The sequence below is a fragment of the Clinocottus analis genome, unplaced genomic scaffold (genome assembly GCF_023055335.1).
Source record: "Clinocottus analis isolate CAN_PGR_092001 unplaced genomic scaffold, fCliAna1.0.p SCAF_14, whole genome shotgun sequence".
Classification (NCBI taxonomy): Eukaryota; Metazoa; Chordata; class Actinopteri; order Perciformes; family Cottidae; genus Clinocottus; species Clinocottus analis.
This window is the reverse complement of record NW_027175865.1, coordinates 7,926,232-7,943,225: the sequence shown is the minus strand read 5'-3', so window position 1 is coordinate 7,943,225 and position 16,994 is coordinate 7,926,232. Positions and strand designations below refer to the sequence as shown.

The 16,994-nt window shown below is 43.1% G+C and overlaps 1 protein-coding gene across 2 annotated transcripts in view; it reads left to right on the top strand.

The window, feature by feature from the left end:
• The window catches only part of dtnbp1b (dystrobrevin binding protein 1b), a 29,485-nt gene extending 14,350 nt beyond the window's left edge, over positions 1-15,135 (top strand). Inside the window, exons 2-4 of one of the 2 annotated variants that reach the window (XM_068576371.1) lie at positions 7,679-7,846; positions 11,207-11,341; positions 12,281-15,135. In XM_068576371.1, coding sequence (XP_068432472.1) covers positions 7,679-7,846; positions 11,207-11,341; positions 12,281-12,615 — 638 coding nt within the window. In that variant the 3' untranslated portion in view covers positions 12,616-15,135. Of the gene's footprint in view, positions 1-7,678; positions 7,847-11,197; positions 11,342-12,280 lie in introns of both variants that reach the window. The other variant, XM_068576370.1, reaches the window with a different exon arrangement.
• The last annotated feature ends 1,859 nt before the right edge of the window (positions 15,136-16,994 follow it).

Sequence of the window (16,994 nt, the reverse complement as noted above, 5' to 3'; positions counted from 1 at the left end):
TTAACTGTCGCCCCCACATCTTTCTCTTCAAAACACAGCTTCAAGCGTGAAAAGTGTGTAACTAAACACGGCCATGTACCCTTTCTAACACAACATGAGTCCAGTCAGCTGTACTGTATGACTCAATCATATTTTATGGTCTGTCATATAGATCAGCACTAGTCACGGTAGGTCTAGATTCAACACGCTTTCTGCAGCATTCTCAGTATGTTTTATTGGATTCATCTCAACAGGCTCCTCATTAGAACTCACTGCAAACACTTATTTGATTACAAACCAGCGAAAACTAGTTTCTGGCATGCTTGCCAGCTGCGAATGCTGGCACATAAAGTAGCACTCGCTTTAGTACGCCACTACAATGCCACATTAGAAGGCGAGAAGTGTTTGAAACTAATGTTTGTAATGTCTGTCCTGGAGACTTGTATTCCAGTACAGAACAGAGATCACTGGAGTAGTAAGCTATTCTAGTGAACTTATTTAACACTCACAGCCGAGCTGTGTGGTAAACTCTGTGCGACACCCTCACTGCCTCCAGTATACAGCGTAGCCCACGCTGAGACTGCAGCATTTAGGATACCACACACGGTTAAAAATGTAACAGTAATATTTGCATCGTGAGAATAAAGGTTGTTGTGTCACAACAGCCACACAGACTGTATTGTAAATGATATTCTACCAGTTGTCCCTAAATGATAATACGATGGCAGACATATTCCTCTTTTCTTGGTCTCCTGACGCCTTCAGTTTCCAGAAATAGCTCTTTGAATTCACACACAGTTTTATTCTGAATATGAATCTTACAAAAAAAGTTTGTCTCGGTTTCTTGTTTCCCTGTAAATTAGAACAAAGTAAAGCCTGCAGCTATGTGGGGCATTTTGAATAACATTTTTGTTCAATATTGCAGAATGTCACTGCTGTATAGGTTTTGCGTTTGAAAATGTCACCACATCCAACAAAGAGAGAAAGCATTGGAGTTGCCGTTTCAATCTTGGTTCCCCAAGGCAAGAGTTCTGAAGAAAAACAACGTTCACGACAAAGTATAACAATCACACGTAACGGCTGCAAGGCTGTCGGAGGCTTGAAATTAGATTCAATACGTGCTAGCGATGTGCAAGGCAGCTAATACCGACCTAATGATGTTGTCTTCCTTGAGCTAAGTATTCATTCAGATGACAGCATGTTATTTCTTTTTTTAAATAAGCTGCACAAAATGCCAAAACCTTTGAGCGTTGTGTGAGTGCATGAACTCAGCAGCTGATGTTTTGCAGCTTGCAAAGCCTGGACAGAAACCTCATGAAGCTGCCACTCCCGTTCAACAGGCAGAGTGACAGCAGACAGGTGTTATCGGCAGGAAAGAAGTGATAGACCGTGAAACAAGGACAGTAGAAACTGCTGTGTGTGTGTGTGAGAGTGCGTGTGTGTTAGTGAGCCACAGAGCATGGGGATGATTGATTTGATGATGAGTGTGGATCCATTGTAAGGCCAGCAGGTTGTGTTTGAGTAGCGACATGCACATTTTCTTGATGCCAGCCATTGCAAATTAGTACTCGGTGTAATCTGTAGCATAAAGCATGCCCACCAAGACTTCAACCACAATAATGACTTACTCCCTTGGTCACTTGTGCATGCTTAAATATGTTTAAATTGCACACACACAAAATATTTGTCCCGGGTAAAAACAACAACATAGTTTCTTGTATCATGCACATTTTGTCACTTTACATGCAAGTAATTTTGAAGGATGTGTGTGTGTACAACAGAGAGAAAGGAGGGATTGTGTGTGTTATTTACAGCACGGGGGCTGCCTTTGGCGGAAACCTGAGCACTTGAGAGATATAGCGAGGCGGACAGAATCTAAAAATACCACGGCTGAGTGAGCAGGGCTTAAGAAGAAGAAGAAGCAGTGGCTGTCTCCACTGTCAGGCCTGCCTCTTGGTCTTCAGGCTGCGCGCTGCTGTCTCAGAATGAATTATTAGACCTTTGTAAGCAAACGGAAACAAATCCATCTGAGACCAGACAGCTAATTTAAAATGACAGGTAGAACAAGAGGGTTCTATATCAGATATTGAACGCTTGATCTGTTTGGTCAGTGTGATGTAAAGTTTATGAAACAGCTATAATGAGACTGTTGATGGATTGTTTGCGCGTTAATCAAAAATAAGGGGGACAGAAAGGTAACTGGAGCTCACGAGGAATGAGGATCAAAGTTTATTCCTTGCTTGACAGATGCCACAGATTGGGAAATAAAAGCAGCTGGCATTAAAGGCCAGAGAGACGTCAAATCAGCGCTCTGCATTTCAGTGTTTAAGGTCACGTCCTGTGTTCCTGTCCTCTTGTCACCAATTTCTCAACATGACGCTGCATGAAAACATTTACCCCCCCCCGACATACACACCCTGCATCTCACCGCCCATCCCTCTTTTTTGTCTCTTTGTGTCTTTCTAGCCGACATATACACAAACAACCTCAGAGGACCATTACACGTCTGATACTGTCTGCACACACTGGCACACAGAAGCTGGCTCTAGTACCGGGCCTGTGGCTGGCATTAAAGACAAACTGACACTTTCATCTGTCCGTCCATCCCTTTGTTTGTCCAGCAAAGCTTCAAACACAACCTTCTCTCCATTGGCACAGCTCCCTCAGCACCTGATATGTGAAGTACACTACAAAGTGTAAATGACTGTGGACCGGCTCAGCGGGGAGTTGAATTGGCTGTTGATGACTCCCTAAGAGCTATATTTCCATTTGAAAAGGCGGCTGTTAGTGTTGCTTGTTATTTACGGTCACTTAAATAGGGCCTGTCGGCGCTCTAACGTAAAATCCTTTCTACATAAGAAATCTTACTAAACAAAATGCTGAAAGAGCTCTAATTAAGATAAGTGCCTCGAAAAATCATGTTGAAAAAGAGTCCTCAATGTAATAAGATTGGTTCCTGTTGCAAGTGAGCCCAAATTAGCATTTCCGGTGCAAAAGAGAAGTGGTGACCGAGCTTATGATGAACGCATAAACCTTGTGTTTTTGCTTTGTGAAACCAAGCTGGGAGAAAATGACTCTACTTAGTCAAATCTAAAGCTTCAGTTAAACCCTAAAGATTTGAAATACCCTTTAATGGTGTGTTTTTTCCCGCTGGGGTTCTTAGCTGCGTCTCTCACGTTACAATGGCTGAAAATAAAAGACAAAAGCTAGTGAGTTATGGTCTCTGCATTTCTATACATGGACACAAATGTACATGACATATGACGAAAAAATGCCCAGTTCTGTTTATGACACAAACTTGTAACTAAAAAAGCAAATAAAATACATACTGCATGTTTATGAGAGCGAGTAAATGGAGAAGATAATCAGCAGGTAGATGGATTCATACTGTTCACTGTGCCTGTACATAAATATATCAAAAGAGGCACACACAGGTGCATGTTCACCCACACATCCACGTAAGCAAGCGAACACACACACACGCACTCACACACACACACACACACACGCCGTAAACATATCAGCCTTTTCCTGTGGCTTCCTGCATTAGTAGAGCTCATCCCGACGCTTTTCCACTGCACAAAACAGATATGAGTGTAATTACATTAAAAACCTCATTTCATATCGATCCATCTGCACAAATAGCCATCTGAACAGGCAGAGCAAGATTATTTAACGTTATTCATGTTCTCTTTTATTTCCCCTGGGTTCTGGTTCACGCGGTGAAGAGGTGAGAAGGAGGGCAGCTTTGCGAGTGCATGGTGCGTACGGTCGTCTGCTAAGCTTCTGCTTCAAAGAAACAGCCTGTGAGGCGGACAGTATCACTTCTATTTATTTTTGGCCTGTATGATGATTGCAGAAAGCGACGCACCAAGAAACGCAGCGAGTACAAACTCAGGTAGTACAACAGGGTTTTCATTGTGTATTTCTTGTTAAAGATTTTCAGTTAAACATTTTGGGGTTTTTTTGAGAGCAAAACTGATACAGGAAATGAATTGCTCGCGACTCTGTGACCCTCCTTCAAATATGGATTATTATATATTTTCTCTTGAAGGAAAAATCCTCTTTGTGCTAATTTCTGAAGAGGTGGTTCACTTTAAGATTGTACCAGCTATTCTACAAGAGTGCCGAAACGTTTGTCTTTGTAATTGAATGAAATGATGTCATTTCATTTGACATCATCTGCTGTGACTTCCATAATGCAATTGCTTTAGCTCCTATGAATCATCACCAGATGTGTATGTCTGTGTCAGCGCTCATTCACCATCGTACATTTAAATTATGCCCCATGAGTGTGTAATAGACGGCTTTGTGAGGCTCGCTTGAGAATTTGTATTGATGTAGTGCTTCTACAATTACACATGTGCATTCGCTGGATTCAGTATGTTCAACTGCGTGTGCAGCTCAGCCCGTGAGGATAGAGTATGTTGATTTAATGGCGTCTGCTTCTACACTAAAGTCATCAGCGCAAACTTAATCCTGCGGACTAAATGTGAGCGAGAGCTAAAAATAGCCCCCATAGCTACAGTAACATGCGTAGCAGGATGTGGTTGTCTAGTAGATGATGATGAAGAAAAGACGAGGAGGGAGGAGAGATTAGTAGGAAAAGGCGTAGCATTAGAAGCAGTATAGAAGAGACATTTTTACAATAGGTGGTTTTCTATTCTAAAGAAGTCTGGAAAGATGAAAACAAAGAAAAGAGGCTCATCCTTAAATGCAGAAAGTGACGTAAACCTTCACTATCTGTTCTTAATGTCTTGATTAAGTTAAGAAGCTCTTTAGTTTCATAGTATTGCAGCACTTATCTTTTAACTTTGAATAGGAAGATTGTATATTTGATGGACAAAAGGACAGGTTTGGACATTGAGACTGGCTGACAGACGGATGGGCCCACTCTCAGTACGTATATGGTCTCACTAATTAGACCGCTCAAGCTAATAATGGATTGAGAATTTGATTAGAGACGGGGATAAGAAGACAGGATCTAGCTCCGTCAGTTCTCCTGTCTGTCCACAAACCCTAATTATACCTAAACGCACTGGCCTTCTTCTCCCTCACTACCTCACTATCCTCTTACTAACCCCACACAAAGCTCGACAATCTGAACAAAGCTTCCCTCAGGCCCCTAATCTAATAGAGCAGTCTCTACAAGACGCACACACACCAGCCCACAGAGCGGGTAGGACACAGTCTGGAGGGAAGGATGAGGGCGTGATGGAGAAAGAAGACGGGTAGTCAGATAAAGGAGATAAATTGAACACTGATTGAGGAATAACATAGAGAGAGATCTTTTCTTCCCCAAGTCTCCAAGGGCTGTTGGTGTGGTGTTCATGAGCGGGGAGCTCTGGTGGGACCTTATTGTTCCCTTCTTTGTGTGCGTGCGTGTGTGTGTGTGTGTGTGTGTGTGTGTGTGTGTGTGTGTGTGTGTGTGTGCGTGCGTGCGTGCGTCAATCTGCTGGGCGCCCCTTTAGAGCCCAGTCTGTTTTGTTGCTGTCTGTGTGAGGGTTCCCACTCTGATCCTGCAGTACACTTACCACTCCTAAAGCAGTGTATTGATTTTGGGGGCCGGTGTACACAGAGGAGGGGCAGTGACTGGTGCAGAGCTGTGTAAGACAGGCAGCTCAACATGACCTGTGATGTAAATGCAAATAGCCATAAGGAGACAATGTTCAAAATGCATCAGGCCGTTGACCTCGGTGCATGTGGGACATGTCACTAGTTTTGTTTGTACTGTGTGTAGCTGTCTGCATGCTTTCACCATTGTTTTTATCATCAATTTAAGAATGTTGTTTAATTATTTTTATTTGTTATTGCCGCCAGATTCATGCAGGAGAGATTAGATGGATTCAGTGTTAACATGGGGAAGACGAGCTGGTCATTGCATTTACATACAAGTACCAGTCTGCTTAAGATGGATGACCTGCAATTTTGATCATCAAATATACTTTAATTATGATAACCAAATTCTTGCTTGTGGAAGATACAATCATGTTGAAGGTAAAAAGGCACATGCAACCTTCTTAATTGAGAAAAGTTGTTGTCTTTAAGAAAAAATGAACAGAAGTCAATTCAATTTGTCTAGGAATCCTTTTAAACTCATCATTCCCTAAATTGTGATGTTTTTTTTCTCTATATTAAACATCCAAGATATGGAACACATAAGACGTCGCATCTGCAATGGCCGGCTCTTGTTAGCGTCAGCGACTCATCTTATATAATGCTGCCATCTATCAGGGGGAGACATGTGAACGAAAGAGACAGCCTTTCTGAGACTGCAGGCCGCACACACACACGCACACACACACGCACACACACGCACACACACACACACACACACACACACACACACACACACACGCACACACACGCACACACACGCACACACACGCACACAGAGAAAATGCTTCTCTATCTGCAGGGCCGTGCTTTCTGTCACCCCATCTCTTGAATCTGCTCCTCCTTCTTCCGCCTTGTCCACACAGACATGTTTATCTGCCAGGACAGGTCCAAGTGTGTCGACCAATCAGAATCCAGTAATCAGAAACCGTGGACTCTGCTAATTTCTCGATTTTGTGCCGCCTTGTTTTCTTCTTTCTTCGATCCTCCTGTCTCTGACCCGAAAATGGATCTCACTTGAAGGATTTCTTGATTCCTCAAATGCATCGGGTGGAGAGAGGAGGCTTGGTGGAGGAGCTGTGAGCGATGACGCACAGGTGCATCCTTTGCGGAAGTCTTTTGGAAACCTGTGATGTATAAAACGGGCGTGACAAAAGACAGCTGATGCAGCTGTACCACACGTCATATTCAATTGAGTCGCTTTAAAATACCGCTCTGAAGCATGTCTCATTTCATTAGATGTCAGTGGCCTTGACTCTTGTTTCCTTGTGTCACTTCCTTGCCTCCTCTGCTCACATCTACGGTGGGAGGGGGACTTAGAGGAGAGGAGGTGAGGCAAAGAATCAAGGATGTAGAAACCGAGTAATGAGAAGACGGGACAGTCAGAGCCAGGCACATTTAAGACTCTATTTAAATACGCTGCCAATGGATGATTTGCAGATGTTGTCAAACTAATGGCATGTTTTAGAAGAACATACAAGGCCCTTTAACAATGCAAAGACGCTTTCAGCCCAAAGACCCTTCAGTGCATGCACTAAATGGTAACTCTATTAATTGTAATCTTTAAATATAAGAAGGAATGAACCTCTCTTGTTTGACTCAATGAGTCCCACCGAGCAGCACAGGAGGCGGCGCACTGAGTCACTCGGGGTGAATTGCAGAATATGTGAATGCTTTGGAGCACTGAGCTCTCCACACTGCTTTTGTAAAGATTTAATCTGTCATAGCACACACTCAGGGTGAGAGAAATGTGCAAGCTATGTTTTTTCAGTAAAGGTTAAGTTTTGACTTTATTTAAAAAAGAGGTGATGTTTTCTTGCTTGTCAGAAGAAAAAAAAGATTCATGGATTTCATAAGATTCATGGGAGAGCCGAGACCTTGAGCCAATTAAAATGGACTATATTTTGGTGCTTATTCAGGTTCGAGATATTTGTTATATTGAAGACATCATAAGGACATGTTTGTAAGAATTCATTTTGTTGTTGTAAGTTTGCGCTCTTCTGGTGCTTTTGAGTTTTCTATATTTGTGTAGCCCCTAACCCAATCTGCAGACTTTAAACACTTTCATCTCTCTTTTTCCTAGTGGAGTTAGACGCGGAGCACACGCAGCGAGTCCCCGGGGCCGAGCAGGGAGGGGCCCCGGCCCCCCAGGTCAAGCTGAAAGAAAGGCAGAAGTTCTTTGAGGAGGCCTTCCAGCAAGACATGGAGCAGTACTTGTCCACTGGCTACCTGCAGATCGCTGAGAGGAGAGGTGAGAGAGGAGGAGCTTCAGATTCCACCATCATGCACTTTGATTATTGTTTAACAGCTTGAAATGAAGCATGTCCTTTGGTCTGAGGCCTGCAAAAGGAAATAGAAAATGTTGAGCAGTTTAAAGTTTAGTTGTGGTGTCCGTTTCTTATTCAAGGGCGAATGCAACGCCATCCAACATTCAAATGACTGACTTAATTCTATAGTTATTATACCATCAGCTGAATCCTTCACGCTTCAACTGCATATCACGAGACGAAGCCATAATGGATTCCTGCTGCAAGACTCCGCAATCTGAGTGTCGGTCACTAAACGCACCAGTAAAGCCATTTTATTGAAAAATGCCACAGCGCCACATAAATATAGTCTTCAACTTGGATTGCATTTCAATCCTGCTGCAGTTTACCCCGTGTATTACTGCCTGATACCCAAAGGATGTGCTTAAATGAAGGACTTCATGAGATATGCACCCTGCACTGGAAGATGTGATGCGTCTCCTTCTTTTCCTCACCTGCTCCGTTAATCCCTGGAAATGGCTTATTAGAGGGTATTGTGGAGCAGTCAGGAAGGAAGGAAGAGAGATGCAGTGAAAGGAAAGAGATTTGAAGAAGAGGAGCAGAGAGACTCACATTCTTTTCAGATCAATGCTGTGTTTTCATAATATCCTCCACAAAAACAATCACCGAAGGTTTGAGGTGCAGTGAGTGGAATATTCACACTTCATTTACTCATAGTCAGAATCTGGCGTCGCCTACATTCATTTACGGTAAAAAAATAAAAAAAAGACAGGGGAGATGTTTACATTTAGGCGTGACACTTAAAATAATGCGATTCCCAGTACAAAGGCGAGCATGTGGGATGCAAGAAAATAATAAATCCATTTCAGACCAATTCAAAACAACCTGTCATAATTGCGATACGAATAGTTATAATTAGTCATGGGACGGGGCTCATTTATAATTCTGCTGAAATACTTTAGGGAAAAAAAAGCCTACCATTCAAAACTCAACAGCGCACAAAAACGCCTCGTTATCTCACGCAGCTCCACATCCTTACAGCAGGGCGGCGCCACTGGAGAGCAAAGATACAGCTGCAGACATTGAGGATGAGGGGAGAGAGATGAAAAAGAATAAACTGAAAGGAGATCGTCAAGAAAAGGAGAGAAAGGGCTGCGGATGTCACAAGCCACTGCTATCAAAAGCCAGTCTCAAGGGTCTTACACACACACACACACAGACACACACACCCACACACACTCACGTATAAATACTCTATCTCACTGCAGGCTAGCACAGTCCTTCCCAACAGGGGGGCCTTTTAGCCAAGGTCACAGTGAGGCTAAAAGAAGAACATGTTGGAGGCAGTCGCATGGAAGTGATGTTCTCAAAGCAGTGCTTTCTGTACCAAGACGTTCTCAACTCTGTGTGTGCGTGTGTGTGGGTGTTGTACATTTGTTTATTTCTATTCATGTGATGGAAAGACAAATTGAACACAACACTCATGTGTGTGTGTTTGTATTAAATCTACCTGGGTTCGTGTGTTACCTTATCAACATTATCGTCAGTTTAAGTGTTTGTTACGTAGATTTGATGGACAATCAAATGAATTGCCAAAGTTGAGTGATCTGAAACTATGACACTAACTTGTGCGTGTGCGTGCGTGAGATCCCGTGTCGCTGTTTGAAGGACGGAGAGACTTTTGGGGCAGTCTCCATGGGAAATAACATTCCCCTTCTTTCTCTTTCTTCACTCTTTCTTCTGCTCTCCCTCCCTGTGCCGCCCTCCTCTGCTCTCCTCATTTCCTTGAGGTACGGTAGCCAATGGCATCTTCTCTCACTGCTGTGTGCCGACCAATCATCTCCCTTCTTCCTCTTGCGCTCGCAATTCTGCCCCCTCACATTCCCCTCACACCCCGCACCCACTTTCATCCCCACAGTGCACCGACTGGCTGTTTGTGATGCATGCAGCGCGTCATGATGAACCGGGGGGTTGAACCCCTGCAAGGTGGTGAATCCAGGACTGTAGTTGTTGGTGTGTTTAGTCATTTGGGGGTGCAGGAGGAGTTTCCAGTAAATCTGTTGTTTTCTACGGTTTAAACCACGAGCTAGATTGCTATCAACTTTAAGAAAGCACTGAAAATAAGACAAAGGACAATATGTTTTGGTCAAGATGTATTGCTTCATTGTATGTCTTAACAATAATGTGGAAAGTGTAGAATTTACCACGATACAGGTACGATTATGCTAAAGATCAATTTGTTGAAGTGCCGTCTGTATGGCTTTCACCTATTTTTTGTATTGTATGGTTTCTGGTTATAATTAATGTTAAATAATGCTGGGTTTATTTTATCCTGTGACCAGGTCGATCTCTCATCCCATTGAATGTGAATTATATTTTAAGCTGTTTTACCCATCCCTGAAATATATGTGTGGGTCCCAGAAGGATTAGCATTGATAAGTTCTTGATTACGATTACAATCATTTTAACCAGTTAATAGTGGATCTGTGCATTTTAATTGTCTGTCAGGAGATTGTTTTTTACAGAAATCTGTCCATTTTAAAGGATAGCTTTATTGTTTGGTTTTTTTTCAAGTCAGTCTTAGAACAGTACTCACATGTACATTGAAAGTGATATTGTCTGCTGAAATTGTTCCTCTCTACTGTAATATTGGCTGTGAAAAGGTCCCATCCTATTGCAATATCAATCAAAGCAAAGCCCACAATCCCAGTTCAGTCGAAAAAGGCAGAACAAAACATGTCGGCAACATTAATATGAAGCTTCAGCCGTCTGATTACAATCATTCATCTTTCAAATGTTTTCTAATTCCCTCCTTGTTTGTTTTGTACTAAACATTTGTACGTTTTGAAAGATACGCACTCCATTGGAGTATTTCAGGCAGCTGAAGCTTCATATTTGCTTCATCTGAAATTAAGAACGTTGTCTGTTATCATGGGATTGCTTCTTCTCATGGCCACTAGGAGGCAGGATTACTGCGACAATTACTTGTTCAATGTACATATGGGCATATAATAATATTCAGAACATTTGGAGAAATGTGAACCTTTCCCTAAAGGATGTTGCCTGCCGCCGTCATACACAGCTTCCTACCTGTAGTCACACCTGCCAATCCATTATGTGTTGTAATCACTGGATTGTAAGGTAAAGAAAATGTGTTATGTACACACGCTTACTCATTTCAACCATCCAGCCTGAATGTGCCCATTTGCTTCTTCATTGCAAATACAAAAGAAACAAACAACTGGAGGTGATTGTCTTCCTGGACTCAGCCCCTTGCTGCCGCCCTGCTCGGTCTGGTGCCGGTCTAATCTCTTGCCGTCTCATGTTGTGTCCAGAGCCAATAGGAAGCATGTCGTCCATGGAGGTGAACGTGGACATGCTGGAGCAGATGGATCTGATGGACATGTCGGACCACGAAGCCCTGGATGTGTTTCTGCACTCCGGGGGAGAGGACAACAGTGCTGCCTCGCCCGTCGCAGGTAGGTGGCCACACACACACACACACATAAAGTAGTTTACCTTGATACTAAAAGTAAATTATACGGCGAATCCATCTCAAAGAAGTAGGAAGAAGATGAAGTAGAAACTTGTAACTCAGAAGATTGACAGGAAAAGTGTTGAGGCGAAATGCACCAACACCATCTGTCCACATCTGCTTGGTAAGATTGTTGTCACGGTGAACAAGCTCCAACATCTCACTGACACATCAGTCTTGTTTTAGACACAATCTGATGCATGTAAACCCCTTCAATGTTGTGTACGCCTGAAGGTGACAAGCAAAACCTATATATTAAATATAGACATCAGGGCTACAGTTTGACGCCTACTACACTTTCACCAACGGTCCAAATGTAGCTGTTTTAGCCGAGATGTCACGTCTGACGGCCATCAGACCTCCTTTCAATGTCAAATTGCTTGGGAGGGAAATAAAAGTTTAACATATAAAGCTTTTCAACAAATGTATTTCATGATTAATGATGATGAAACATCTCCAGGAAGAAACCGGAATTTAATTAATTGGGTAAAACCAATTGGATAATGTGAAGCTTAATCTCTGTTTTGTGGAGTTTAATTGGTTTTAAGGTCGCAGGTTAATTGAAATAGCAATAAGACGTGTATTTGACAATACCCATGCTACGACAACACTTGAGCTCTGTTTAGATGCCTATTAAATGTCCACAGCTAACCTAGCCGTTCTTTAGCCAAGTCAGATGACAGACAGCAATAAGACGTATATTAGACCAGAGATTCCTCTTTCAGAGAATAGACTGGTCCCCCCTCCATGTAGAAATGTATTAAAATGTAGCTATTGTTATGGATATCAATTGAATATACTAATTTAAGTAAATGATTCTGAAAACTATGCAAGAACCCTCTGAAAAAGCCACTTTGAGAATCACTGACTCCTCTTTTCCCAGGTCCAGATGTTGAGTCCTTCACCACAGAGATCAGTCTCCAGGTTCCCACCCAGGCTGAGCTACGCCACAAGCTTTCCTCCCTTTCATCCACCTGCACCGACTCCGCCAGCCAAGACACAGAGGCCGGGGAAGAGGACGAGGACGAGGACGAGGAGGAAGAGGAGATTGAGCAAGGCGGAGGTGGAGGTGTTGGAGGATCAGGCGGGAGAGGGAGGAGGAGAAGGGCCCCCGTGGTGGTGACCCTGGATGAAGAGGAGGTGCACCCTGACACAGCGTTGGTGGACGGGGTGGACCAGACCAGCAAAGACCGTGAGGCGAGCAGGCCGAAGGTTTGAGGACACATGGACTGGATTTAAAAACAGACGCACAGAGCTGCAAAATCAAGCTGAGATATGTTACTATATTGGCTTCCTTCTCAAATTGTCATCCAGAAGAAAAAGATGTGAACGAAAGCACACTGAGGTTGCACTAACTGCCACATGACCATGCCTTAAAAGACCACTGATGTGAGTTTTCAATTCTAATTGAATCCTGTAAAATAGGTTTGAGTTACCTTCAGCATATCAGTATTGGATGGCTCAACATTCACATGAATAGTTTGAAACTATTGAGAGAATGCTCTAATATTGTGTTTCCATGTTTGTGCATGTCGAGACCAGGAGAGACCTGTGACTGATGAGTGAGAGAAATGTACACTAAAATCATCCATGTGTCCCTCTCGCTGTTTTCAAGCTCCATGCTGACACACTTACATATTAGCTAAACTGCAGCTGGTTCCATTAATGTATGTTACAGAGAAATAAATACATGATGGTGTTTTTATCCAAATACTTGCCAAACGTAAAAGACTTGTAAACGCTCCATCAGGTCTCCATTGCCTGTAGGGATATCTCGCCATGCAGATAGTTTTATATGCCCAGGTTTTGTCATATCTTTTTTTTAATGCATCAACAAATGGCAATTAAAAAATTAAAAAATGGCTCAAAACCTGGACTGATAAAGCCAAGCAAGAATTTTGGAGAATTGCCCGCGGAAATTCCCCAGCTTTTCTTTGAATGATGTTTTAATTCCCCGACAGCCGACATCATAAATGAATATGTGTTCACATGTTTTTTTGCCTCAGCCATCCAGATGAGTTTGCAAGCTTTAAGGATTTAATCAAAACTGTTAAAAGCATCAAAGCAGAACTTTTTCAGTGCAACGGGCGTTTCAGTGTAAGGTGTTGCCGTGTTAACTGGTGACTTTCAGTCGAGCGCCCGCGTGGTTGCTCGTAGTAGTAACTTATGTAGATGGTTGACGTGGATGATAAACACGGAGGAGTGTGTATTTAAAAGTGGCTGAAGGCTTTTGTGTTTTCATAAGATACCGTCCCAGACAGCAACTACAGAGGCATTCGGCTGGGAGGCAGCAGTTAACATGGTCACTCATTCCACCAAAACACTAACGGCGTTTATGGCTGCAAGCTATTAATTGTGCAGAAAACACAACTCAAAAATCAGAGTTTATGTCAAGACAGGGGTTATCTCCGGGTTCCTCCCACAGTCCAAAGACGTGCAGTTCAGGTGAATTGATGACAGCCCGCAGGGTGTGAATGTGAATGGTTGTCTGTCGGCCCTGCGATAGTCTGGCGGCCCGTCCAGGGTGAACCCTGCCTGATGGGATGGATGGATTGGATTGGAGAGCGTTAAATTAACAAAACACAATGAGAAAAGTGTCCGTTGGTCTTGGTTGTCTGTTCCAGTTAATCTTCTGGAGCCTGAAGAAGGACTCAAGCACTCCTTTTGTCTGAGTGAGGAGAAAAAGGTTCATGCATAGTAAAGCACAAACGTCGCTCGCTCTCTGGGTTGTGGTCGGTGACGTCTTCCAATAAAAACTGCCCATGCTAAATTGTTCCGTTTGTGTTGCTATCGTAGTTCAATTTGAGGAAAAGGTAGCACCTTTGTTTGCTTTCGGCGGACCATATACTCTCCTCTGCCCTCTGTGGCCTCTGTGGATTGTGATTGGCTGATGTCGGAGTGTAGAAACTACATCCATAAGATCCTCTGCACTCATATTTTTGCTGTTGGAAATGTAACGCAAGCAACGGAAAACCAGGTTTTTGCACAGCATCACGCCCCACAAATACCAAACTAGCACTCTGTTCTTCTTCTGTATCCCAAATGCTGTCACTGTCACGTTCCTGAGGTACAGAGGAACAACAGCGCTGTGCCCCAGAGACACTGAGAACATCTTTAACAACTGCAGACATTTTTCACGAGACCGAACTCAAGTAAACAAAGACTAAATAGTAAACAAATGATCTGCACGGGGCACATGGATGCATTTTTTTTTTTACAACTTTATGGATAAGCTGAACCCCCAAAGCTTGTTGTAATTCTTGAACTGGTTTATGAGCTACACATTGCAATAATTTAAATACAAACTACCAATTAGAAAATACTTGAGTGCCATTGCTATGAACATGGTGTAATATATGGTTGTCACCTGGCACTGAGTTCTACACCACATAACACACACACACACACACACACACACACACACACACACACACACACACACACACACACACACACACACACACACACACACACACACACACACACACACACACACACACACACAGAGGAGAGTTACCCATCGCCATTCTTTTGACCAATAATATTGGAACTTCTCCTTTTGAACGAAGACCAAATCCCCGTCCGGCCTGTGTGCACTAGACAACACAAAGAAGGTTGAACTCTATCCAGATATATTTTGTACAGAAATGTTTACATTTGTGTGATGTGACAGCATTACTCCTTCCTTTCTTCTCCCCTGCCAACAGTTTGTGACTTTAATAAATGTTTTTCCCCCAAGCATTGTTTGATTTTCATCGACATCTTTCACATTAATGAATTAAATATTCACAGGATTTAGGGTTTGAGCGTGTGAATAGTCCCTGTGCACCAACTCGGACCTGCCTCCGCGCTTGCCAAATGGAAAGCTGACATGGTGAGGAAATGGATAGAGGCATGAGGGCTGTGAAATATAGGCAAAGCATATTTTACCAAGTATATACTTATTACAGAAAAGTAAGTAAAAGCAATACTGGTGTTATACTGAGTGACATTTGAATGCTGAGTGGATGTGCTGGGGTTTATGTGGCAGTCCTTCCTGTCACTTTAGTTAGTTAAGAACTACAATGTTGTGTGCTACATTGGGAGCAACTAAGAAGTTTATAACTCCTAAACAACTATTTTTGTAAATTTACCAATTTAATCTCAGCCTATCCATGTTTTTCTTGAAAGATTTCTAGGAATATTACACCTGTCAATCAGCTTCTTTATTGTAATCACGCCTTAACCACCCGCTGATTTTGCTTTTAAATGTTTAATTCTAGAAATTAAACCCATGACCAAAATAATCACACATTCCGTCTGTTTTATTAATTGAAAGAATTATCGTGAGAATAAATGATTTCCCTTTTTAGCAGGAGACCCTCTGGAACCCCAGAATGATGAATGCTGCCATCGGGCTTTAGCGGGCAATGAAGACATGGAGTCACTTCTACTTTACTCATGAGCTGGTTGTTGGAGTTTTCCCACGGGGAACGAGAGGCTCGTCTCTACGCTCTGATATTCACAGACAGGATTTCAAGACGCAACCGCGGAGAAGGAGACCTCAGAATTTCCTCCTTGCTTTTTGCAGATGTGGTTCGGTTGGCCCCTCCAGAGCGTGACATCCAGCATGCACTGGGGCAGTCTGCAGCAGAGTGTTGTGTGGTAGGGATGCGAGGTAGTACCTCCAGGTTCAGTGCACTGTTGTGAAGACGGAGCTGATCTGGAAGGCAAAGCTCTATTATTTACCAGTCCATGTTTTGAACAGACGGTCATGAGCTTTGAGTAGTGATCGAAAGAATGATCTTGTGGATGTCAGTGTTAAAAATGAGCTTCCTTTGTAGCATGGCTAGGCTCAGCCTTAACGATAGGGTGAGGAGCGCAGACATCTGCAGGGAGTCGTTGCTCCTCTGCTTCGAAAGGGGCCAGCTGAGGTGGTTCGTGCATCTGATCAGGTCGCTTCCTGGACGCCTTCCTTTCTCGGTTTTCCAGGCTCGTCCAATTGGTGAAAGGCCCCGGGGTGGACCCAGAAGACGCCGGAGAGATCTCGCCTGGCCTGGGAACGCCTTGGGGTCCCCGAGGAGGAGCTGCAAAGCATTTCTGGGGAGAGACGTCTGGAATACCCGCCTCAGCCTGGCCCCCCGGCGCCGGATAAGCAAAAGTTAATGGATGGATAATGAATGGAAACTGTATTAAACCCATGAGCTAAATAGTCTTACATTTTGACAGTGTGGGGGGAATGATGTAGAAAAAAAACTTGTTTTGGAAACCCTCAAGGACCCTTAGGATCGTGTCAACGCACCTTAAAACCGCTGCTCGAGACAATCCACAGGCCTCACTGGCAACCGTTAAAAACAATGGTCTGTGGATCATCTGCGTGGCTTCACAACTAAAGTCTTTCTACTATAGTTACCAAGGTGACGTCATCAAATTACTTGTTTTGAATAGTCTAAATTTCCTCTTGAAGTGAAATACTGCAAAAGTGAAACAAGCATTTCGGTGCAATGGCCTTTTAATGTTAGCTTTATAAGATAAGAACGTGAATTCTAAATAAAGATGCTATTAACACCATTTGCACACAAAGAGACACAAGCAGGTTAGAAAGAAATGACAGTGAA